Source organism: Varanus komodoensis, unplaced genomic scaffold (assembly GCF_004798865.1).
Source record: "Varanus komodoensis strain SLA01 unplaced genomic scaffold, ASM479886v1 scaffold55, whole genome shotgun sequence".
NCBI classification, from domain to species: domain Eukaryota; kingdom Metazoa; phylum Chordata; class Lepidosauria; order Squamata; family Varanidae; genus Varanus; species Varanus komodoensis.
This window is the reverse complement of record NW_025336157.1, coordinates 3,492,619-3,516,529: the sequence shown is the minus strand read 5'-3', so window position 1 is coordinate 3,516,529 and position 23,911 is coordinate 3,492,619. Positions and strand designations below refer to the sequence as shown.

At 52.6% G+C, this 23,911-nt stretch overlaps 1 protein-coding gene across 1 annotated transcript; it reads left to right on the top strand.

Annotated features, from left to right (window-relative positions):
• Positions 1 to 41: 41 nt before the first annotated feature.
• Positions 42 to 23,178, top strand: PCP4L1 (Purkinje cell protein 4 like 1). The gene is made up of 3 exons (XM_044448390.1): positions 42 to 161; positions 20,336 to 20,390; positions 23,033 to 23,178. The coding sequence occupies exons 1-3, from the start codon at positions 42 to 44 to the stop codon at positions 23,176 to 23,178; spliced, it is 321 nt and encodes a 106-aa protein (XP_044304325.1).
• The last annotated feature ends 733 nt before the right edge of the window (positions 23,179 to 23,911 follow it).

The window sequence follows — 23,911 nt, the reverse complement described above, 5'->3', positions numbered from 1 at the left end:
GGTTTCAGTGTGGGCTTTAAAGGAGGAATCCACGGCATGGAATGCTGCCCCCCGCATCCCAGTCTCCAGAAGAGGTTCAGCACTATGGACAGCACCTTGACCGGTTGGACGACCGCCTGGAGGGGATACACCCCTCCGCTCACACCGCCTCACTGCTCAAGGTGAGCTGTGGGTTGTCTTGACAAGTGGGTTGGTGTAGAGTCTGAACAACCCAGGCCTGTTGACCGTGAACAGCCCAGGAAGGGAAGCCATGGCTTGTGGCTGGGTTGTGGGTTCGGACAATACAATACCTCATTGTTTTAACAACCCGCAGTTCCACATCCAACCGCACATAACCCTTGCATGTGTGTTATCTGGTTGTCTGAACCCAGTCCTAGAATGAGGGGAACCTGCTAAAAGGGGTTCTGGCTGAGGAAATGGGGGTGTAGCCATCCAGGGAGCCCTCAACTCAACCCCAGGAGGGCTGGATTTGGGGGTTTGAGATTGTAGGCGCCGGGGGAAAACATACTAGGGACAGGCCTGTGAGGCCGAGGAGGGAGGGAGGCAGAAAAGGGGCTGGGAAAATATTCAGAAATTGGGGGACCCACATCACGGGGGAACGGGAACAGTACGTGCTGCTCTGTGACCCCCTTAGCTGAGCAAACCCACACAGTCTGGGGCCACACGCAGCGCCTGGCCTCCCTCACTGCCTTCCCAGACAGCAGGGAGAAGGCCGACGGCAGCCAGAGTCCTCTGCCTCCGTCGGCTCCCTGCCTTTCTCCGGGTCGGGCTGTGCCACATTAATTTTTTATCACCTGCTTCTCTGGCTTTCAATTAAACATGAAGGGGGAAGGAGGGAGGGGAAGTCACCAAAAATACAGGCCTTTCATCAGCTCTAAATGGGCCACGGCGGGTGACGGGGGCTTGACGGGGGCGTCCTCCTTTTTCGGGTGCCGCTCTTTCAGACAGGCAGGACAGAGGCTCTTGTGGGGCGCGAAGAAGCGACTTAAAGGCCCGCTCCAACATCATTTCCTCCTCGCTCCATTCAACACACGCATGGAACAACACTTGGCGATTATAAAATCACACTTCGAGCGCTTGGAGGGATCCAGAGCCGTTATCTCTAGGATTCTTTCACAACAACCCTTGGAGGTAGAGCTGGAGTATTATTCTCCAGGTGCCAAGGGACTTGCAGCGATGTTTAAGGCTCCGATCTGACTACAAAAACCAGCCTGCTTTTCCCCCTTCTCCACCCACATACCTGCTTTTTATTATTTACTTATTATATTGTTACCCCACCTTCCCCCCAGGTGGCTTACCTGTGGTTCCCAGGTGGTCTCCCCTCCAAGCTCAGGCCAGCGCCACACTTGTGGCTTCAATGGGGTGGATCCTTTATGCACCTTTAGACCATCCTCTGAGCCTTTTTGGTAATGCCTTGCGCAGTGGACACATCTGGAGATCTCAAAAGCATGCACATGTTTCAATCTTTGAGTTAGTCTAATAAAGGTATTACATGATATGGAGTTTTTCCCCTTACAAGCAGCAGGCAGCTTTAGATTTATTTTTTTTAACCAAGTAGCAATTTAATAATTATTACTATTAAAATACTATCTCCAATGGTTTAAGGCTGGAGTTTAAGGGTACAAATTTTCCTGGGAGGAAGGCCCAGGCAGAAGTGGCTAGGAGTCCTCCGTACAGACTGCAAAGCTGTGCCCTTTGTTCAGTAACACTTTTAGTGGATTTCGCAGGAGAGGAACAAAAGCTTCATATATTGGAGCAAGGCAGAATCACTTTTCTGACATCTCTTGGTTTATGGGATCCTCCTCTTCTTAAACTGTCTCCCTGCTCAACATTCCCCAGTAAAAAGTGATTAGCTTTGAAAGTAATTTATAAACAGGCTTTCCATAAGAATAAAATATTAATCCAGAAGGGAGAAAAGTACATACCAATACCTATTTTTATACACACATAATGAGAAAGAACACTGTCATTTTTTAGCAGCCAGATTCAAGATGAAGTAGATTTAAGATTCAAGCGGTGTACTTGTCACATTAAAGAATATTATTATTCATGGTTACATCTTTATTTCATTCTATTTATACCTCCACTTTCACCCAGATAACTCAAACCGGCATACAACATTCTCGCCAGCCTTGCATCCTCCCAACAGCCCTGCGAGGTAGGTCAGGCTGTGAGATTGTGACTAACCCACCTCATGGGCAAGCGAAGATTTGAATGTGGGATTCTTTACATTCTCATCCAGTAGTCTAAGTCAGCCTTCCTCGAACTGGTGAAGTTGGGTACTACTCTGCCTATCAGCCTCAGCCAGCATGGTTGGGAGGAGGATGGGAGTTTTAGTCCACAAGATCTGGATGATACCAAAACACTGTTTGCCCTGCCATTTAACTCCCCCACACACTTTGTAGAAGACACCCTAACAGGGTTGAATTGGTAAATTGTCTGGCTTATTATTTCATGTGTTCCAGTTGTCATGATTCTGAATAAGGGGCTGAAAGGAAGCTGTCTGGGGTTGAGCTTAATCCACAAGCCATCGAAATGAACTTATTGTTTAAGTTGATTGGGGGCAATTCCTCAGGTAGGGTGTTGTTCTGACCATAGCTGGAATCACTGGGGACCTTTTGCAAGCAAAGGTTTCACTTTAATACTGTGCAACAGTCCTTTCTGTAAAAACAAATCAAGGTTCCAGTCCTCAAGGTCCAAATAAGGGACTGATTTAAATTGGGACCTAAGAAACTGTAGACAGACCCTTGGTTCACCTCATTCACTACTGCCCACACATTGGCCAATGCCAGCCCCCAAGAAAGCAGGTCCTTCCTAGGAATATCTGGAGCTGCCAGGATTTGAACCCGGGTCTGTGTACAGGACCCACAGCAGATTTTCTGTCCCTGAGCTGCATCCCCCACCCAAGGAAGTGGGGGGCCGCAGACTTTAACGCACGAGAGGAACCCGCTCTAAAGGGTGCGGACGGCTTGCCACGCTCGCTGGATTGCAGGAAGGGCAGAGGACGATGGGATTCCAGGAAGGGCATGTCGCTGGGCTACCTGAATCCCAGCATCCCCAGGGTGGCCTTTGCCTGCACTCCCCCCACCCCACGAAACCCTTCTGTTTACTACCACGAAAACCCAGTGTGTTAACCCAGTTTTGCGAATGCAGCAGAAGGCACGGATCCCTCCCATTGGCTGCCTGCACCTGCCACTCAAAGTGCCGGGCACCTCTGAGTCTATGCTATATTTGCCCGAGAGAGAGAGAGAGAGAGAGAGAGAGAGAGAGAGAGAGAGAGAGAGGTGGGAGAACCCGTGTATGAATGAGAGCGTGTCACACTGGACAGACCGGAGCATCTCTGCCGGAGTGATCCCTTGGGTACCACCGGCCCAGGAAGCATCATGAGCAAGGTGAGATGGAAATGCACTGCCTTTGGGGAGATGAGACGATCTAGAGGTGGGTTAGTTTTTTTGGGGGGGGGTCTCTGTCCCCCTTCTCCTCTCCGAAAGATGCCCCGGCATCTTTGGGCAGATCGCATTGCTCGGATGCGCAGAGGTAGGAACTGGGGACTGGGTGAATCGCGAGGCTCTGGACACCGGAGAGCGTGGGCACCAAAAGTGAGACGGACAGGCAGATTGCTGCTGAATGGATCGGAAAGCTCGGGGGGCTGGCGAGAGAGACAGACAGACTGACAGACAGACAGACAGGCAGGCAGGCAGGCAGGGAGGCAGGCTTTGGTGTTGTCGCCGTGTGTAATCCCGCTGTGTGTGTGTCCGGGAGGGAGCTCAGGATGGGTGCGCACAGCTTTCCTTCCCTGTGCAAGGAAAGGGGCTCCCCAGGGAAATTTAACTCTGTGGAAAAGAGGGGTGGAGGAAGGAAGGGAGAGGGGGGCAGAGACCCGGCCAACTTTGTGATTACGTTTGCGAGAGAGCAAGCAGAGAGACCGAGGATCTGACCACGCCAAGGGCTAGCCGGCCGTGGGAGTCACTCAGCACTGCGGAGCAAACATCTGTATGATACACACACATCTGACATACGGAGAGATCGCCTGTGAGTGTGCGATTCGTGGCTCCCCCTCCCAACACACACACACAGTCCTCACCCCAGCTCTTCTTTCGCACAGCCCGTGCTGGTGGACTAGAAAGAAGACTATTTCCATATGAAAAGGAGAATTTTTGGGAGTGTTTCTCTTTGCTTCCTAGGAAAATCTGCAGGAAGGGAAATTCACTCCCTTTTTACAGAACTGTTATCAAAAGTACAGCGAGCTTGTATTGAGACAGGCTCCGAGTGTGTGGGCGAGAGAGAGAGGCAAAATCCCTCTTTTTCGTGCAAAGTGAGGTACAATTGCATGGAGCACACATTTAAGCCGTGTTGGCACACACACAAATATGTGTGCAAGGGAGAGAAACCGGCCCTCCGTTGATCGGTCAGATGCGTCCCTGGGGCATAAACCCAGCCCTCTCCTTCTGTGTGGATGCGTGAGCCGGGTGCTCCTGCGGGGTACATGATCCCTTTCCGGCTTCCTTTTCCAGCCAGCAACAAGGGCAGAAAGGATGGGGTGACAGAGACTGGGACAAATAAACCGTGCGAATGACCGCAGGTATGGATACAATTGCATTTCTGTCCTGCCCCTTTTTTGCTTGGGCAAAATCCTGAGAAAGGCCATGACTGGCCCAAAGTCTGCCAGAGAGGTTCGTGGCTCAATGGGGACTAGACCCAACATCTTCCAAGCTGCACTTTAATTGCTGTACTCCACTGGCTTTCTTATGCTGCAGCTATTTCAACTGAAATTCACCGGCAATAGGAATGAAAGGACTGGCGAAAGCAAAGCATTTCATTTAGGGGCATATAATTATCGTGTGGAGCTTACTTCGGAAAGGTGGGATGGCTTAAGAAAGAAGCCGGCCAAAGGCTCGGGCAATCTAGGAAAGAGAGTCCATCAGCTTGGCCCAAGAGATGCATGGAGCATCCCTTTTCAGTAGCAGTCCACCTTGGAGGACCACTGGCTGGGGGCAAAGCTGTTCTCCTCAAGCGGCCAGATGTCTCATGGGATTGGACCGAGGCTGCATTTTGCTCCAGTCTAAAATCCCAATTCTAATACCAGCCAGCCGATGCCACTGGGAAACCCACAACCAAAAGTTTGGGGTCAGGAGACACACCCCTGTTCCTCACCTGCCCCCCCTCATGTCTCCTTTCGCAAAAACAACTGTGTCTGTCTATGGAGGTTTTGTTTAAGCTATTATTCTCTGGAGTTTTGTCCAGGGTCACGCCGTGGCTCTTCTTGGGTCATTGAGAAGCACTTAGAAGGATTAGAGCTTGGCAGGTTGAATGCAGATCTGCCTAAAACCTACACAAGCGAATCGCGATCCATATTTACAAATACAGGCAGATGACGAAGGTTTTTAGAGGAATTTCACAGAAGGCCAAGCCAATTCATTCCTCGTTCAAAGAACGGCATCCGTCCACTCCTTTGCCGCCTGTCCGTTCCTCGTTGGCCACATGGGGAAGGTATTTGGAGGGAGATGTGGGGTGGACAGAGGGGGGAGGATATTTTTCTCCCCAGCAGATCCCCTTTGAAAATCCCCCTTGAGAATCAGCCCATGCGTGGCAAGCTGCCCAAGACAGAAGCAAGAACAAGTTTGCGCTGGGCCAGAGTTCTGCTGAACTGCTCCTGGCCACCAAAGGTCCCTTTTGGGCTAGCCACACGCCCGTTCGGATCCTGCAAGCTCTCCCGGCAGTCCGCAGCAATCTGGCAGGGCTCATGTAGGACCTGGCAGCGCCCGACTGCCCTGAAGCCTTCAGTGCAGAGGCAAAAGAAGCCGCGATAACTCCCACAAAGAGCCGTCGAGGCCGTCTTTGGCTAAGTGGGGTTGACGGGAGCCATTTAGGCGTGAGCAGGGGAAGGCTGAAGCTCTTAATCATGGTTAATTGCCTCCCAGAGGCTGGCAAGAGCCCTCACTGGTGCCTTGGGCTGGGAAACGGTCCCGCGGCCCTCGCTCCGGATGGACACTGCTGATTAAAACCGGGCTCCCGCCAGCTCCTGCCAGCCTCTTGCCCCCTTCCCCAGTCGGCCTCTTGTCAGCTTGCTCCTGCCACAGGCTTGTTCTCTCTGCCCACAAGGCACCTAACCTACTTGTTGCTCGCCTCTCGCCTGTGGCGAGTCGAGATTGGCTTGTGGCGATTAGGAAAGGAAGGTTTCCTAAGCAAGGAGGAGGGGAGGAGAAGAGCTAGCGGAGGATTTCCAAGGAAAGATGTCTGAGCAATGGCCCTTTCGGGCCCTTGTCACTTTGTGGGTTTAATTGCAGGGCTGTGCCAAAGGCCTGGGAGGAAGTACGGGAGCTGTAATACATCCTGATGGAGCAGGCGAAGGTGAAGTGATGGGATTAGGCTTTGGTAAAGGAGAGAATAGCCTGGCAGAGAAGAGGATCTATTCAAAGGAAAGCCCCCTTCCTGTGCGTGATTCCCCGTGAAAGAGACCTGATCCGTCCATCAAGGCCAGATCGTTTGTAATCCTGTTAATGCAGTCCCTGCTCAACATTTCAGTTCATTTAAATACACTTCTTTCGGCAGATTAGCGCTAGCCCGGATTCCGAAATGTCTTGCTGTAACACGGGCAGCATCGCACAGTGGTTAGTGTGTTTGGTTTCTTTCTGGGAAAGCAGGTGCCATTTGCCGCTGAACTAAGAAAAGCTCATGGGGTGGTCTTTTGCGGTGCATCACTCTCAGACTGTCCTACCTTGCAGGATGGTTGTGGGGCTGCGATGTAGGAAGAAAGATGGGGTACAGAAGACAGGCACAAACACTTGGGGTGTTGTGTGTGTGTATGAGAAAGATTGTCTGCAGACAATGTGTCAAGTCTTGGTCCGATTTCCTCTCCTTTTCCTCGTGGAAGTATAAATTTGGTACCAGTGATGTGGGGCAGAAGTCAAGAACCGCACGCATACTCCAAAGCAAGGAGCATATGAAATATGTAACAGTAGACACCAGGGCATAAATTCACTGGATTGTTTTCCAGATTGATGTGTGGCATGCTGTGTGCAGAGGGAATGCAGGAAGATGCTGGGCAGGATCAAGGGGGGGAAAAGCAACAGATCTTTGTCCAGACTTCTTTGTCCAGACTCATAAATACGAAAACATGCACTTCTGAAATGAATTTCTAGGCACTGCACAGTCGACTCAGTAGAACGGAGCAGAAAAAGGAGATGCTCCTAATCTTTATTGCTGAAAAATCTTGTCTGGTGTGCTCCCCCTTCCCTTCAACGTATTCCACTGGAATGCTATTAGAAATATAGCATTTTAAGGAAATCTTATGGCAATGACAACAACCCTGCAAGGTAGGCCAGTGCTATTATCCCCACGTTACAGCTGGGAGACCTGAGGCAGAGAAGGAAAGGGCTTGCCAAAGCACACAGAACAGAAGAGAGACGAGGTGCAAAGCCGTGCAAAAACATGATGATTCAAAGTGAGAGTTGGAGTAAGGAGGCTGGGGTGGGGGCCAGGAGGAAGAAGAGGGGCTGGTTTGGGTTAGGTGCCTGCAGGATTTGGCACTGAAAAAGAATCCCCCCCCCCCAATCTGGGCTTCCTGCCCGTTGTCCCAGGACAGGGCTGGGCCATGCCAAGGGGGCGCCCTCCAAACTCTCCTGCTGGATTTGGTTTTCCTCTTCCGTGTTGAAAATCCGGTGCATTGGAAACATGGTGCAGGAGGAGAGCTTTGTGAATAGCCTGGACTGACAGAAAGACGAACAAGGGGATCCTGGATCAAATCAAGCCAGAAATGGCGAAACCACGGCTGTCTTATTTGAGGCACCATCTTGAGAAGGGAAAACTCCCAGGAGAAACCCACCAAGCTGGGGAGAGTCGAAGGCAGAAGCTGTGGGCTTGGACTGGGAACAGCTGAATGGAGCCCTCCCGGACAGGATGTTTGGAGGGCTTGGATCCACGGCGTCGCTGGAAAAGACGACCAGTTGGCCCAAAACACACTAACAGCTTCCCTGTGTTCCTGCCATCAAGAAGCACACGGGAGCCACGATGAGGAAGAGGATGGGAGGAGGAAGCAGCCAGTGGCCATGGGAGTGAGAAGGCTGACTCCCTGAGGGAAGTGGCGCCTTGAGAGCATCTTTTCAAGGGATGGCAGCCTTGGCTTGGCGGACTCGCTCCAACTGCCTGGACCGGCTTCCTGAGCATCTCGGGTGAAGGCCAGAAGATGCCCCGTCTTGCTCTCCAGGCATGGCTGCTCTGGCTTTAATCAAGGCCTGGAAGAGTTCGACCTTGAGAAGAAGACATCATGGAGCGTGAAAGCAGGTGGACAGAGCAATTTCTTCACCAAGGACCATGGACATATCCAAAAGCAGATGTCCTCCAGGCGAGTCCATAGCATTATATACCCTGAGCAGGGTCAGGTGACTGCAAAGCCCTGCTCAAGAAGTGAGGTTTGCCAGGAATTAAAAGGGGCAGGTCAGATCTTTGATATCGGCTGGGCAATTCCTTCGGTAGGTTCAAAGGATGAGATTTGGACTAAAATGACGAGTGACCTGTTGAACAGCAGCGCGAGCTGCCTCGAAAGGTGGCAGATTCTCCTTCACTGGAGATTTGGAGGAACACTGTGGGTTTCCCATCAGCAAGGGGATGAACTAGTTGACCTTGGAGGACCCTTCCAATTTTGTGAATGTATGGTGTTTGTGCTCCCGGGGTCATGTCTACATTGGAAATGCTACACACATTTAAAAAACACTTTCGAGCAGTTAAAAGTGAGCTAAAATGGAAGGAGAAAGCGATAATATTCCTCTTAAATATGAGACTAGGGAAGAGACCACCTCGCCCTGGGCAGAGAGTGAAAAACACAGATCCCCTTTTCTGAGAGATGCTTTAGGGTTTCTAGAAATCGGGTGTGTGCTTGTTTCCACACACGGAGTCGGTATAAAACCAGCTCCGAGCCAAAGCGGCCAAGAGCGAGATGGCGCCCGTCACCTCCACCGTCCTGATCAACTTTCTGCAGCGCTGCCTTCTCGTCCAAAAGAAATAAGACCCTGCTTTGATTTCCCGAGGCCCGAAGAAACACACACTTTGGCACTGGGTCACTATTAGCTCAAGAGAGCAACGCTTGAACAGTGTCATAGAAAAAGCTAGATGTGTGATCCCGGAATGCGAAAAGAGAGATTTTCTAGGTGGTGGGAGGTTGGTGTTGTGAAAGTAAGGGTGCCGAATGCCTCTGAAGAAGACTTCTCCAACTGGGTGCCCTCCAGGGGATTTGGAGTACAACTCCCATCATCCCCAAACTCTGGCCTTGCTGATGGGGCTGATGGGAGCTGCAGTCGGGCACATCATGCAGACCGGGGAAGGATTTTCTAGTGGCTTGTCCATGCCAGAGGGAAATGTACCAGGACACTTTTGGGTTTGCCACCAGCCTAGCTGCTCTGAAGCAAGAAAAGCGCTTGGGGGGCAAAGAGCCCTAGGATAATTGTGGGGTGAAGAAGGAGGGAAGGGGGCTCAGGAAGGGGGAGGAGGCGGCGGCAGAGGATTCAGAGGCAGTGGGATTTCTGCAGGAATTTTGAGTCTTGCATTTCGAAACGGCTCCTCCTGCAAGGCACTCACTCTGGCTGCCGTGTGTGGCTTCCGTCTCCTCATTTTATCCTCACAACAGCCCTGCGAAGTAGGCCAGGCTCCAGTTTGCTCAGCAAGAGGTGGCAGAGGCCCTTCTCCGGGGACCCTCCCTGGAGGAGAGTGGGAGGGCGGCTGCCGGAGAAGGGCCTTCTCTGCGGTGGCGCCCCATCTGTGGAATGTGCTCCCCAGAGAGGTCCGCCTGGCGCCGTCGTCGTTTGTTTTTCAGCACCAGGCTAAGATCTTTTTATTCCAACAATATTTTAATAACTTCTAATATCAGCTTATAGGTTTTAATCCGCAGCCAGGCAGGATCTGGATTTTATGTGTATTATTTGTATTGTGTTTGTTTATTTTATGTAAGCCGTCCCGAGGCTATGCGATGGGACGGCATACAAATTCTCTAAATAAATAAAATAAGTAAGTAAGTGGAGATCTGAAACCTGGTCTCTCCCCTCTACGATGCCCAGGACTGACTCTCCCATCACAGCACGGCGGCCTTTGGAAGGCTCTGAAGGAAAAGTCCGAGGGGGGAATTTAGGCACAAAAGCCCTATTTGTCTGTGTCATGGGGAGCCAGGAACAGAGACAGAGACAGAGACAGAGACAGAGACAGAGACAGAGACAGAGACAGAGAGAGAGAGAGAGAGAGAGAGAGAGAGAGAGAGACGGAAAATGGATGGAGCAGGGTGGCGCATCGTGAGCGCTGTAGAACTGAAGAAGGTTCTATTGATTCAGGACAGCCAGCCAAAAGTTTGGCTGCAAGAGCTTGAAGGACTGCAGAATTATACATCCTTGTTTAACCGCTGCCTTCCTAAACTCTGCAGGACGAGGAGGGACCCTGGTAGGAGAGGACCCGGGCAAATTTCCTGCACTGGCCCCGTCCTTGGAGGCGGGCAGTGATATTCCAAGCAGCCCAGAACCTTCTCCGCTCCCGCAAGGCTGCCAGCTTAGCATCGCCCGGGGACACGGCGGAGAAAGGCCTCTCAGACCAGCTGCCCAGTGGCAGATCAGGAAAAATTCAGCATCGGCGGCGTGGGAAGCCCTGCCAGGTTTCAGGACAGGGGCTACAGGCCAAAATGCCCCCCAAGTGAACATGGAAAAGATCGGGAGCTTGAATCCAGAATGTGAGCCTCTGCTCCCCACCTCCTTCTATTCCAGATTAAACAGCAGTCAGGCAATAGCAAAACTGCAAGGCAGACTGTGGGGGAGTGAAACGGGGGCTTCCCAGGGATGTGGTGCCAGCACTTTTTCCACCTGGGTTATGGGGTCCCCGTCCCCCCCAGCCCAGCCCAGCCCGGACCCTCTCTGAGCTGGGCTGCAGCTCTCACGAAAGTCAAAAAAAAATTGATTTTTCCCAAGGAGAAATATCTCGGGGTGATGCAGTGTATTTTAGGGGTGTCTGGCTGTTGTTGTTTTTTTTTTTTTTTGAAAGACCTGATCCTGAAATAGCTAGGAATGTTTCCTTGCGATGGGGCAATGTTGCTGCATGCACCTGGGGACTCTCCGAGAGAGAGAGGTGCTGGGGACCAGCCCGGTAGGCCAAAATTGAACCTGCAGCCCCGGCTTTGAGAGGCATGGTGCATTAATTAATTGTGCATGCTTTAATTGCCATTCACCACCCAGAGAGCTTTGGCTGTGGGCAACACCGAAATAAATCGATGGTGAAGGCGATGCGGGGGGTCTACGAGGAAGGGGGTTTATCCAAGCAGTCCGTCAGGTGCAAGCATTTGGAGATTGAAACGACAGAGCGGAGGCAGGGGAAGCGTGGACCCCAGACCCATCCTGGGACACAGGGCAGGGGGTCCTGATCTGGGGGGGGGAGACCTTTTTCTAGCCCAAATGGGGTGCCCTGGGCCACAAAGCCCCTGCCGCTCCCCTGGGTGGCAAATGGCTTACTGGCTGCAGAGGTCTCGTTTCTCCTGCCCTGTCTCACTTTGGAGGAACAAATAGCCCGGGAGGGCAGAATATTTGGCTTCTGCAGCCCTGAAGCCCAGCTGAATTCTTCGCTTTTGTGCTCCCGCATCCCAAAGAGACAAGGAGAGAAAGCAGTTTAGTCCCTGGGGTTTCCCTCCCATCTCTCCCCCTCCCTATTCAGCTTCTTCCTCAGGAGATTTCTGAGAGCATATGCTGCTTCTTTGCTCCTTCTCGTCTGCTTCATGCGCAATCAAGTTCATTATGGGATGTCCTGCAGTTGCCTCGGCAACAGCAAATGCAGACGGGAGGCCCGGAGCCTCAAGGAGCCAGCGCTGAGGCGGAAAATGTCTTCCAAGAGAAAGTGTGTGTTGGGGGGGGGGGGTCTTGCCACATGGGGGTCCCACGTCCTGTGCTGTGGGGCAGGAAAGATGCTCTGGCCCACAAAGCCGGACTCGGGTCCCTGGAATGAACTGGCCTGACCAAGGGTCTTTCTAGCCGGGGGTGCTTTGCACCGCTGGCTGAGAGGGGAAAGCTGGCTTTGGACTTCTTCGTAATAATAACAATGCAGATCGACAGGCCTTCATACTGATATTGCAAATTTGCATGGCGTGGGGCTTTCAGCCCCCCTCAGCCTTCCATGATTGAAGGTGTTGAAGAAGGACCGGCGCCAGGGTCGGGCATGATTGGGCATCCGTCAGAGGCTCACGTCCCACCGGGGGACCACCGACAGGTGCTCCTAGAAATTCTCCTCACCTTTTGCATTCCGGCCTGCGTGTCCCCCTTCTTCTTGCCCTGGCCGGGCCACAGAAGGCGAGGAGGTGGGGCAGGAGATGTCCTGGTGGCCCCCCCGCAAGCGAGTGGGTGGGAGCCAGGATGGGAAAGAGAATGTGGAACAACCCACTGGGTGGGGGGGGGACACTAAGGGCATCTTGCCCAAGCTCCCCCCCAGACCCAGGTCTGGTTGGCGGATGCCTTGCTTGCGTGACTCCCTCGATCAGAGACTAGCCGTCCCCCCGAAGGGCATTGCCCGCTGGGCCTCTGGCAAATGCGCATCTTTCCATCAGACGTGTGCTCATCTCACACACGTGCAAAGCCCCTGCGGGGCGCCTGGCAGCGGGCCGGCCTGCCGGTTCAGCGCACCGTGAGACGGGCCCCGTTTTGAGCTGTTTCTCACAAGGTGAAGGTTTAGCCTCAGCCTTCCCAGGGTGTCTTTAACCACAGCTGCCTCAGACCTTCCGTCTGTGGAAGGAGGTGGGCCACTGTGGAAGCGCATGGGGTGCAGAAGAGAACATCTTTGTGCCAAAGGAACATCTCCTCCTTACATGCCCCCAGCCCCTAAGATCTGCAGGGGAGGCCCTGCTCCGGAAGCCCTTCCAGAAGGAGGTCAGGAGACGGAGCACTCGGAGCAGGGCCTTCTCTGCGGTGGCTCCCCGACTGGGGAACACGCTCCCCAGAGAGGTCCACCTGGCGCCGACATTATATGCTCTCTGGCACCAGGTCAAGACCTTTTTATGTACCCGGTATTTTAAAGTTTAAAAGATTTTAATTATGTTTTACTTCAGTCATGGGTCAGTCTTATTATTGTGTGAGGTATTGTATGATATTTTATACTGTTGTACTTATTGAATTTTGTTTGTAAGCTATTCAGAGACGCATAGTGATTGGACGGGTTAGAAAGATCCCAAACGAAACGAAACGAACCGAACCGAAACAAGACAAGACAAGACAAGTGCAGGGCCATTTTGCCATGTTGGCATTCCAGTATCTGAAGTCCTTTAACCTTCCTCAGTCCCCCTTTGAATTTCCTTTTTACCAGGTCCCTGATCTGAGAAGCGTGTTCTCTTCTCAAGGCAGTTGGATCTTTCTGGCAAATACATATCGGATTTGATAGTGCCGTGGTCACATATTCCCAGTTGATCAAGCAATGCTTCCATCTTGTATTAGGTCCCACCATTTTGGAATAAGCCCAGGGATCATTTTTAGAACACCCCTACAAGAAATTTAGTCTCTTCGTTGTGACTGGAACATGCCTTTCTCTAGTTGGTGTGGGAGCAATGAAATCGCTCCTTATTGCAGCATTTCCTTGTTTGGAAGCCTCCCTCCAAATGGGAGATTATAGGGTGCCAAACCCAAATGGGAGATTCTAAATAGGAATGCAAGGAAAGGGGACCCGGAAAGGGGACTCGGCTGAACTGTGATGAACCCGATTGGTGCTAGGTCCTGGACAGAGAAAAAGGAGGTTTTAATTCACACACGGTATAGTCAGCTTATGGAACTCACTGCCACAAGGTACGATAAAAGCAGCAAGCCCACCTTAAAATAAGACTGTCTCCCAGGTAAAAGAGCACCTGGGCTTCTCTACATTTATTGGGTGCCATTTGTGGTAATTTGCGGGTGCTACTTGAAATCCTCCTACTTCAGGAGTTTTTCCCATGATCTCCAAGCACTTTTCAGGCAAGCAAAGAGGGGTATTAACTTTCTTAAGCGGAAGAAACTGGGATGAGAGAATGTGCTGCGTGTTTTGCCTTTTTTAATACAACATCCCCATCTAGTGGTGGTGTGAAAGAACATGCAGAAAGGCTGGAAAAAGGAGAATTTATGTCAGGGAGTGAATTGAATGCCATAAAGACTTGGGGAGCAGAAGCTGCAGTAAAGCGGCTAAAAGCTTATGTGAGAAGTTCCTAGCTGATGAATCCTTTGGAGTTTTAGCTGACAGATGGGTTCATTATATCTGCATAAATTTGCATAACAGGAGAAACAATTGTTAAAAGCATGTTTTGGGGTGGTTAGATGGAAGGCAGTTTGCATCCTCTTGTGGATGTTTCTCCTGTCTTTTTCTTCCCCATTCCTTTTCCCTTTTGGAACATGACTTTCTCGACAGCAGATAGTTTATTTTTCTGATAATACGCAAGCTGCCCTGGGAAACTTTTAGAGGGAGAACTGGCACGGAAATACTTCAAACAATACATACCTAACCTACAGAAGACCTTACCTATCACGTTTCTCATTTTTCCCAATCCTAGGATCCGGTTCTTCCTGAACTCTGAAAATACCTCCAATCTTGCATTCACTGTGTTCCAAACTTTGAGCATGACCTTTTGAAACCTCGCGTGAAAATTCATCCCCCTTTCTCCTACTACATGTATTTTTGATGCTGGTGCTGAACTTAAAATAGCAAAAATACGCAGTGTCTCTATACTATTCTTCCAAGAAACTGTGTGTATTCTCTCCCTCCCTCCCATCCCTTGGCACCTTTTTTATCCTCACAACAACCTTGTGAGGTAGGCTTGACTGAGCAAGAGTGGCTGGCCGAAGATCACAAAATTAGCTGGATGGCTGAGTGGGGGGGGGGGATTTGAACTCAGGACTCCCCAGTCCTCACCTAATACCCCGACCCGTCCATTAACCGGGTTAATAACAACAACCGAGCAAGCCATAGCGACAGCATGTCAAGAGCAACTTAAGTAGAAGGAGTTCAAGCGAGGAGACCTACCTATTAATATATGGTCGCTCGTGGGTGAAGAGTATTTTGCTTTTCTGTCACCAAGTTCTCTGCTCTTTGCATCCCTCGTTTCTACTCCTCCTCCACTCTCTGTTTGCCCGTCCTTGATGGACGGAGATGGCTGATGTTATCACAGCAGGAGATGAAGTTTCTGCAGCTGTTGGGAGACAAAAAGAGGGAAACAGCTGTTTCTGCGTGCAACAGGCGGTGCGGCATCCAGGACCCGGCTTGGGGGGCGGGGGGTGGAGAAAAAGCAGCCCTGATGCAATGAAAGCAAAACTGAACCTAGGAGCCATTTCTGGAAAGAAGCGGGGATGCAAAGCAGAGTGGCTGGAAAACGAAAGGAGACCCTCTGCTCCGAAAGAGGAGTGATTCTCTTCGACGTCAGGATCTGCTTTTCCGCCATGTGCTGCAAGGAACGTTTTTGGTTGTGCCGGAGTTGAGGAAATGAGGAATGGCACAGGGGCTCGTGTGCGCTCGAGGCCTGCCAGGACTTCCAGTGACCAGTTAAAGTGGCTCATGGCTGCACTTTCCGAACACTTTCCCCCCACAATTGCACAATTTTTCCACACAAGGCTGTTCATTCGCTGTGCACCTGCCATACCTGCTTTGGGTTTCAACGCAAAAGAGCAGCGCAGAGCGGCGCAGGAAGAGCATTTTGTTCCTTGCTATTCCAAGACATACCTCTAGGTGGCAGTGAGGTGTAAGCGAGGTGGCACAAACGGGCGAGAGGAAACGGCGCTCGCTTCCCCTTTCACCATTAAGTGCCGCACTTCGCCTGCTCTTAAAAAACTCAAAATAAAACCTCGCTAGAAGTGTTTTGCTTTGTTTTTTAAAGGCCCTGCCCTGTGATGCTCCATTCCGGTCTCCCTCCTCCTTCCCTACCCCAGTTTTCTTTGCTCCTTCACAACTCAATGCACATTGTTTTCGTTGGATTGCCTTGTTAGACTTCTACAAATTTGGGGTCTTTCCGAGGCCGCTGGTTCTGCACTCCTGTGCATGAGTGGTGTCTTTTTGGCCACATAAGCAATGGCATTTACCGCCTGAACATCAGAGAGGCTGGGTCCACATGGCACGGCAAACTGACCCATGTGGCTGGTTACCACGTTTCCTCATCTTTTTACCATGATCTATCAACAGATGATCAGGCAATTTCGAGGCCATTGTGGTTTCTATCCCTTCCCCACAGTATTCCCACTGTTGGCACACAGGCGGAAATGCCGACAAAGGGCCCCGAGCCATGACGAAGCAGTCCCTGAGGAATGGCAAGCTTGCCGTCAATGCCGTGTGCAGAAAGGCCGTGATTCCAGCAAGCCCCAGCTGCCTTGCAGTGCATAACACTGCATCGTTCAGGGACGTTGTGGGAAAGAGGTAATTTAGGTCCCAATGTGCGAAGAGCCGCTTCAGGCCTGGGCAAAGCTCGGCCTCCATGCCCCGAAACCACGCATGGGGTCGGTTTTGGGGTCGCTCTGCCCTTCCGGAACTGTACTTGCAGCGGGAGAGGAAACGGACTCCTCGGCAGAGCGGGTGCGACTCTGGCCGGCATGGTGGCTCCCCCCGGAGGGGACCGGGCTGCCCCCGCTCCTTGTGCCCTGCGCCGAGGTGGCCTGGCCAGCGCAGATGGAGGAAACCCGATCCCCAGCCCATGTACATAACGAGATTTGGGAGGCTCGGCTGAGCGAAAGCGAGACCGGCTAAGCGGATTAGATACTGCGGCGCTGCGGAGCTGGCCTGGTTCGCCGTGTGCTTTCTGCGGATGGGCAGCGGAGGCTGGTGGCTCGGAAGCCCGAGGGGCTCCTTATCCCTTACAGCTTTTATCTGCGACGTTTTAAGGGTGAGCCAGACTCAGCCCTCGAGAAGGGGCTATGGGGTTGGCTGATTTCCCCCTAAATCTTCTTCCCTCCCTTCCCCTCCCTTTTCCCCCCTCTGTCAGTGTTGCAGCAATAAGAGTGCATGCTCTGGAGACCCATCTTCCACAGCCAGGTACCCCCCCCCCGGGTTAACACCCCTCAGATCCTGCAGCTAGCGCAGGGAAGTGTAGTCCAACACAGCTGCGGGCCAGGAGAATGGCTGTTACAAAGCCCCATCTGAATGGATGGTCCTTAATAATAACCTTGTGGACTCGCAGCTTGGTTGCACATTTGCAAGGCTTAGCCACGCCGTGCTTGACGCCTTAATCTTTATTGCAAGGCAGTCTACCCTGCCTTTCTTCCTCCTGCGGCTCACAAGGTTCTTCTCTCCTCCATTTATCCTCACCACAACCCTGCGAGGCAGGTCAGGGTGAAGGTCCACGGCTGGCCCAAGGCGCCCAAGCTGGCTTCGTGGCCGAGTGGGTGCTTGACCCTGGATCTCTCGAGCCCCAGTTCAGCACTCTAACCAGCAGGCTGCACTCGGGGGCTTTGCAAATCCAGGCACGGCCCTTTCTCCCACCCCCCGGCCTCCACCGCCCCCCTTGCCAACTCTCCCGCCTCCTCCGGGCTGCGGCTGGCTCCTGCTTGGCATCGCCCACCCTGCGCCTCCTCGGCTCTGCTGAGGTTGGCATGCAGGGGCTTAGCTGCTGCGCTGGAGCATCCTCGGCTGCCGGGGCATAATTAAAACCGGACGCTGCAATGCTGAGAACTCTGTGCATGCACGCCACCTCCATCCCGGCCTGGACCTGCCACGGATCTTGTGCTGCCTTCCCAAGCCCCCTCTGCACCCCCCGCTGGGGCGCATCCTCCACCGCAGCGCTGCCTCGCATCATCCCCACATGCCCGATAACACAGATTACCGTCCTCTAATCCCCTCCTGCCCCCCCCCGCCCCAGCCTTCCCCGGGGTGCTCCTCTTCTCCCCAGTACGTAGAGGCCGACCTGGTTGCCTGCGATCCCAGCCGCCGGAAGGGCCTTGCTAGGTCCCCCTGGCCCAGCTTTCTGCTTCCAAGAGAGGACAGCCCGGCGCTTTTCCTCCTCTCTTTCTAAGCCTTCCGTGTTGCTAAAGCCTCACGCTCGCAAGCACCGCGTGAAGGTCACATCTCTTGCCAAGCGTTTATCCTCAGCATCTGTTCTCTTTGGGGACCAGCCGTCCCTGATCGTGGAAAGCCCACTGAGCTACGAAGGCGGACCGCTGTGAGTAGGGCCGTCCGTTGCGCATGTCCCTAATCGTTCCCCCTCTGTTTCCAAACTGGATCTTTTTTGGGTCGTGAAGCTGGAGCCAAAATTTCCCCAAACATGCACGAGATCCAGGGTAACGCCAAAATATCCTGAGGGAGGGGGAAGGGTGCGTGCGTGCGTGCGTGTGTGTGTGTGTGTGTGTGTGTGTGTGAACAGCCCCGTGTATCCCATAAGAACACAAAACGTTGGATACTGGGGAGAAAAAGATGGCAAGCAGGTGAGAGAGAGATTGGAAGAGAGGAGGAGACACAGAGATACAGGGAAAAGTGTGGACAGAACCGTCTCGTTGTCCGGAGTGGACACTTTCCGTCTCACACTGAGCTGTGATTTGAACGGGACAGAAGTGAAACTCCGTGAAGAGATCATATGAACTGAATGCAGCTGGGACAAAAGATTTCCCCGTACAGAGGTGGATGAACTCAAAGTGTGGCGTAGTGGTTAAGAGCGTGGAACTGGGACTCAGAGGATCTGGGTTCGAGTCCCCGCTCGGCCATGGAGCCCACTGGGTGACTTTGGGCCAGTCACAGACTCTCAGCCCAACCTGCCTCACAGGGTTGTTGTTGTGGGGATAAGATGGAGGAGGAGAATGGTGTAAGCTGCCTTGAGCCCTTTGTAGGAAAAAGGCAGGATATAAATCCATAAATAAAAAAAAAAATAAAAAACAGAGAGGGACCCCCCCACCCCAATAAAACCAGTCCAGTGTAAACGGAGCGACTTCTGCAGCGATGCGAAGCTGATGGATGGGAGTGGGGCAGGAAGAGGACCTGGAGAAACAACAGGGGATGGGATAAGCCCCTGGAATACTGACTGGAGTACCCCATACAGCAGCGTGTCACTGCAGAAATGCATTTTTATTGGTTTTTTTTAAGCCCTCTTAAATTAGCGCTGATCCCTGCAGCATCTGGGGATGAATCCTGTCTCTTAATTCATGCATTGCTGCATGGAGAAGTACTCCCTTTTTAAAAGAGATAAGTGTGGAATCAAACTTGTTTGGCTGGTGTGTGTTGGTGGAGGAAGGATTTGGAGTCGGAGGAAACAATTAAGTGTCCCCTGTTTACTTTTAGCAAAAGATGGGATGGCTGCCAACCTGGACGGCTTTAAAAGGGGATTAAATAAATTCCGGGAGGGGGAGGTTGATGGCCATGGATTACCTCTAGGATGAGAGGCAGTTTGGCTGTGGGTGCCAGTTGCTGGGGAACATGGGTGGGAGAGTGCATGCATGGTTTTCTTCTAGGGCTTTCCACTGGGGTGGCCACTGGAAGTGCACAATGCTGGGCTATTCCGTTTCTCTCCGTTGTCCACTATCAAAGAGGCTTTTCTCAATAAAAGAGGCCACCGTAAGGAAAGGCTGAAGAAGCTGAGAAGAGACGACCAAGAAGCAAGAGGATGGCCATGCTCAGATATTGCAAGGTGGCCATCGACAGAGCCAACTTGAGAGCAGGTGGAACGAATTTGTCTCCTGCTGCTTGAGCTACCGGGCTCAGACTACAAAGCAGGGGGTTTCAACTAACGGAGAGGATGAGCTAGTGGGATAGATTGCCTGGGAAAGTGGTGGATTCCCTTTCATTCTGAGCAGAGGCTACATGCTGTCCTGTCTGAGATGCTTTAAAAATGGGTTTTCTGCATTGGGAAAGGGTCGGACTAGATGACCTTTGAGGACCCCTTCTATGTTTGTAAGTGCTATGCCATTTGGGCCTGAGATGGGGAGAGATTTCCTTCACTCCCCAACATTGCTAATTCTGTAATCCTCATGTCCCCCATGTATTCCCCTAAACTAGGGCATAACTAAGTCCCAGATAGCCTATAGGTTTTCCGAGCAGGGAAGGCATTCTTGCCCGATCCCTTAATAGTTTGAGTTGCCCTTTTCTGTAGCTCCTTGAAAAAGACCATTCCAGGTGATGCTTGCTATTAAAACATGGGGGGAACTGTACAGCTCAGAAAACAGAAAGAGAAAGAGATCAATGTCTCTTCAGGCAGAGGATGGTACAACCTGTATAAATACACCCTGTTGAAAGTTTCTCTCCGACTCTTTGGATGCCCCCTTTCTGGAAGGCTTCTCCCCACAAGGAAACACAAAAACAAGGCCGCCTGCCTTGTCAGAGCTCGGAGGCAGATGAGGACGCACGTCCAAAGACGGCTTGTTCTAATCTTGCCCTTTTCTCTCTCCCACTCTTTCCCTCGCTGCAGCTCAGTTCCAATGAGTCACCGTCCCCCAGTGAGATCCCTGGCCGGGAGGAGAAAGGTGAGTGGGGACATCTGGCTCTCTCTCTCGTTCTCTCTCTCTCTCTCTCTCTCTCTCTCTCTCTCGCTCACTTGCTCTCTCTCAGCTGCCAACTCCTCTGCCTATCCAAGTGGCATCATCCCACAGGGAAAAAGTTCTTTGCAGAAATACTTACGGAGAGCCAGTGCAACAGAGCGGCGAACTTGTCCACCTGGGGACTCCGGAGAGGCTGGTTGCAAGTCCCCACCTGGCCGCGGTGCAGAGCTCCCTCGGTGCCTTGGGCCAGTCACGGACTCTCAGCCTGACCCACCTCACAGGGCTGTCGTGAAGATAAAAGGGGGGAGGGGAGAATTGTGTGAGTCGCCTTGGGTTCACTGTGGGAAGGAGGCGGGGTATAAATATAATCGATGAATATGTGCGCCTCTGGAACCCAAAAGTCCACATCCTCTCCCGCTAAGCACTGAGTATTTGGTGGATTCCTGGCTTGGGGGAACTTTTTCCCCCTTCCAAAATAGTCGGAATTCCTAAATACTGCCAGTAAGAGCTTCTGGCTAAAATACACCCGGCCTCACCCACCTCCGGAATGCAGGTCTTTGGAAATGGAATTTGGCTCTTGATTGATGGGGTTCTGTGCCCCAGTTTTAACGGCACCCAGAATTTGACTCCCGGGGTGAGGCTTTTGCTGGGCTCCGGGGAAAGATCAAGCTGGCCCGTTCCATGCCAGGAGCCTGTTTGTGCTGCACTCCTTGGGGGCGACCCACAACTCCTCCGGACCGATTTGGAGGGCAGTGCCCTGGGGGGGGGGATCAGGATGCTTCTCCCCACCTGGACGCTGCCAGGAGAGAGCCAGTATCGCCCCTGGGCCCCTGGAACAGCCGCTGCGCTAATGAGGGAGATGCCGGCAGACGAGGTCCGGCCGGGGCACTCAATGCTACGTGGGGAAATCGCTGTAATGAGGGAGCGCTCGGAAAGGGCAGGGGGTGACTGACAACATGGAAAACCGGCCTGGCGGGAGGGAAGCAGGGAGCATGGCGAACGGACGTGGCGCATCTGCCGGCTCGGCCCCTCTGGTGCTTCGCATGCCAGCGCCCGCTGCTCGCACGATCAAAGACGGCGCCGATCACCCCGGCTTGGCTTCTCCGCTCCTCCATCGCTCGGGGGCTTGCCGTCATTTGGGTGGGTGGCACCGTGTGGGTCGCTGGAGGGGTGCCAGGCATCTCTGCACCCCTTGGCTGCTTTCAGGTCCGATTTATCTCCTGCAATCAGCCTGCCTCGAATGGGTCCACCTGAGACGGCCTCATGCGTCGCTTTGCTCATGAAGTCCACCGCTCCCCTCCTCTTTCCCTCACACGTTTTCAAACAGCTTCCAAGTGCCTGATGCTTGGAGCATCAGCAACAAAGCACTTCTCCAGACCTGATTTTGAAGAGGCATAGAAACAGAGCGAGTCAGAAGGGGTCTCCCGGGCCATCTAGTCTGACCCCCGCTCCAGCTGGCTCCGCTCATGGCATGCATCAAGCTGGATGCATGGTGAGGTTTCTCTTTGGCCATTTGCTCCCACCACTCTTTGGAGGGGGGTTGTTTGGGGGGGGGCTGGTGTTGCTGCAGAGCCCTGGAACTTGGCCCCTGAGCACAGGCCCAGAGGCACGACAGCCCGTCCCATGCGCAAAATCTTATGCTCTGTGCAGACTGCCTCAGCTTCCCTCGCAAACCGGCCCACATTTCTCCTGCTTCGCCCATCTTGTCTTCTTTCCACAAAAAGCCTGAAAGGAGGAAGAGACAGAATAGATGCGAAGATGTCCCCCCTCCCTGGCCAGACACCACACACAGATCGGCAGGGGCGTTCTGGCCAGGTGTGACCAGGATACGGGTGGGGAAGCGATCAGGACCATGGATGCTCGACATTAGAGGCAGTTTCGTGTTTCCGGTTGCTAGGTTACGCAGTCCTCCGTCTGCCTCCATCACTAGTCTCTGAAGCCAATGACCCTCGTCTGGGACAAATGATGGGTTTTCCTGCAACATTTTGTACTCTGCAACAAACATCCAGATGAAAACACACAGATGTCCTTTTTCAGTCTTGCCATGGTGTGCATTTCCAAGATGCTCCTTCCGTCCGTCTGTCTGTCCGTCTGTCCGTCCGTCCTTCCTTCCTCTCTCTGTCTGTCTGTCTGTCTGTCTCTCTCTTGCAACAAATCTGGTTCCTGCCCAAATATGCTTGGTCCTTGGTCTCCTAAGACCACCCCTTTTTGTACCTTTAAAAAACGGTGAACTCCACTGCAAAATTTGCAGACGGGCACCTTGCAAAGGATGGCCGAGTTTTGTTTTTCTCCTTGGTTGGATGTGCAAAATGAGGTGTGTTCGTATTTGAAGAGGAACTGGATTCTTCCTCTCCCATCATGAATGGGAGGGAAGGGACCCCTGACAAAAACCTGATCCTCACCCCCCCCACACCACAGCCTGTCACAGTTCACCTGCCTCTTGTTCTCAACAAGGTAACACAGGTGATGAAAGAGGAAGCAAACACGGTCGATTCCTGGTCTTCGTGCTGGTTCAGCTGGCAAGGGAAGCCACAAGGGGTACGGGGCTGGGGAATAAGGGGGTGCGACTTGTGGAAAGCCATTTCTTCCTGTGTTTTAACAGCCGCACTGCCTGGTTCCCCACACAGACAAAGCCGCGAGCGCCAAGAAGGTGGATGCAGAAGAAGAGGAGATCGACATCGACCTGAACGCGCCCGAGACGGAGAAGGCAGCGCTTGCCATTCAGGGCAAATTCCGACGCTTCCAGAAACGGAAAAAGGACCCCAGCTCCTGAGCACGCCCATGCCCAAGCCGCTCTCCACTCCGCTCTCCTTTCTCCGCTCTCCGTTTTCCTTGCCGCCTGCCCCGAAACACTCCACCTGGCGCACTCTGTTCTCCCCCTTCCAGCCCTTCGGTGGGGCCGGGGGGGGTTTCTTTTGCTTTGTTTTCTGCACGTTAATCTACCCAAAGCAGGGGTGAGTGAGGGTTGGACTCTCCTTGGGATAACCCAGGGGCTCGCTCACGGCTCCCCGTGGCTCCCCAGGCACCCACCTTGGGGGTGTCCCACGGTCCCAAAACCACGATACAGGCAGCGTAGCATTTTCTGTCGCAGAAAGCCATGGTGGGAGTACAGAAGTAGCAAGAAAACCGCTCCTAGACTTGCATGCGGATTTTCGGGGATCTGTCTCGGCACCCAGATATAGCTTCATGATTCATTGCATTCTTCCAAGGCGTCCCCCTTCTCTTCCTCCCCGCCACCCCAGAAACAGCAGGGTGAAAACTTATTCCTCCACAAATATATGGCAGCAATTTCCCTTTAAAATGGAAAACGTCACACTAATCTAGGAGAACCTTTGCGGGGGTAGAAAGAACCTGCCTGTGAGTCTTGCACAGTGAATGCCATGCTAGGGATTTCAACCTTCATTTGTTTGTTCGTAGCAAATGCCACCTTTGAGAGAAGATGGGCGAGTTTTGTTCAATACTTACATCTGTTCAATACTTACAAAGTCCCAACATGCAGACTGAAA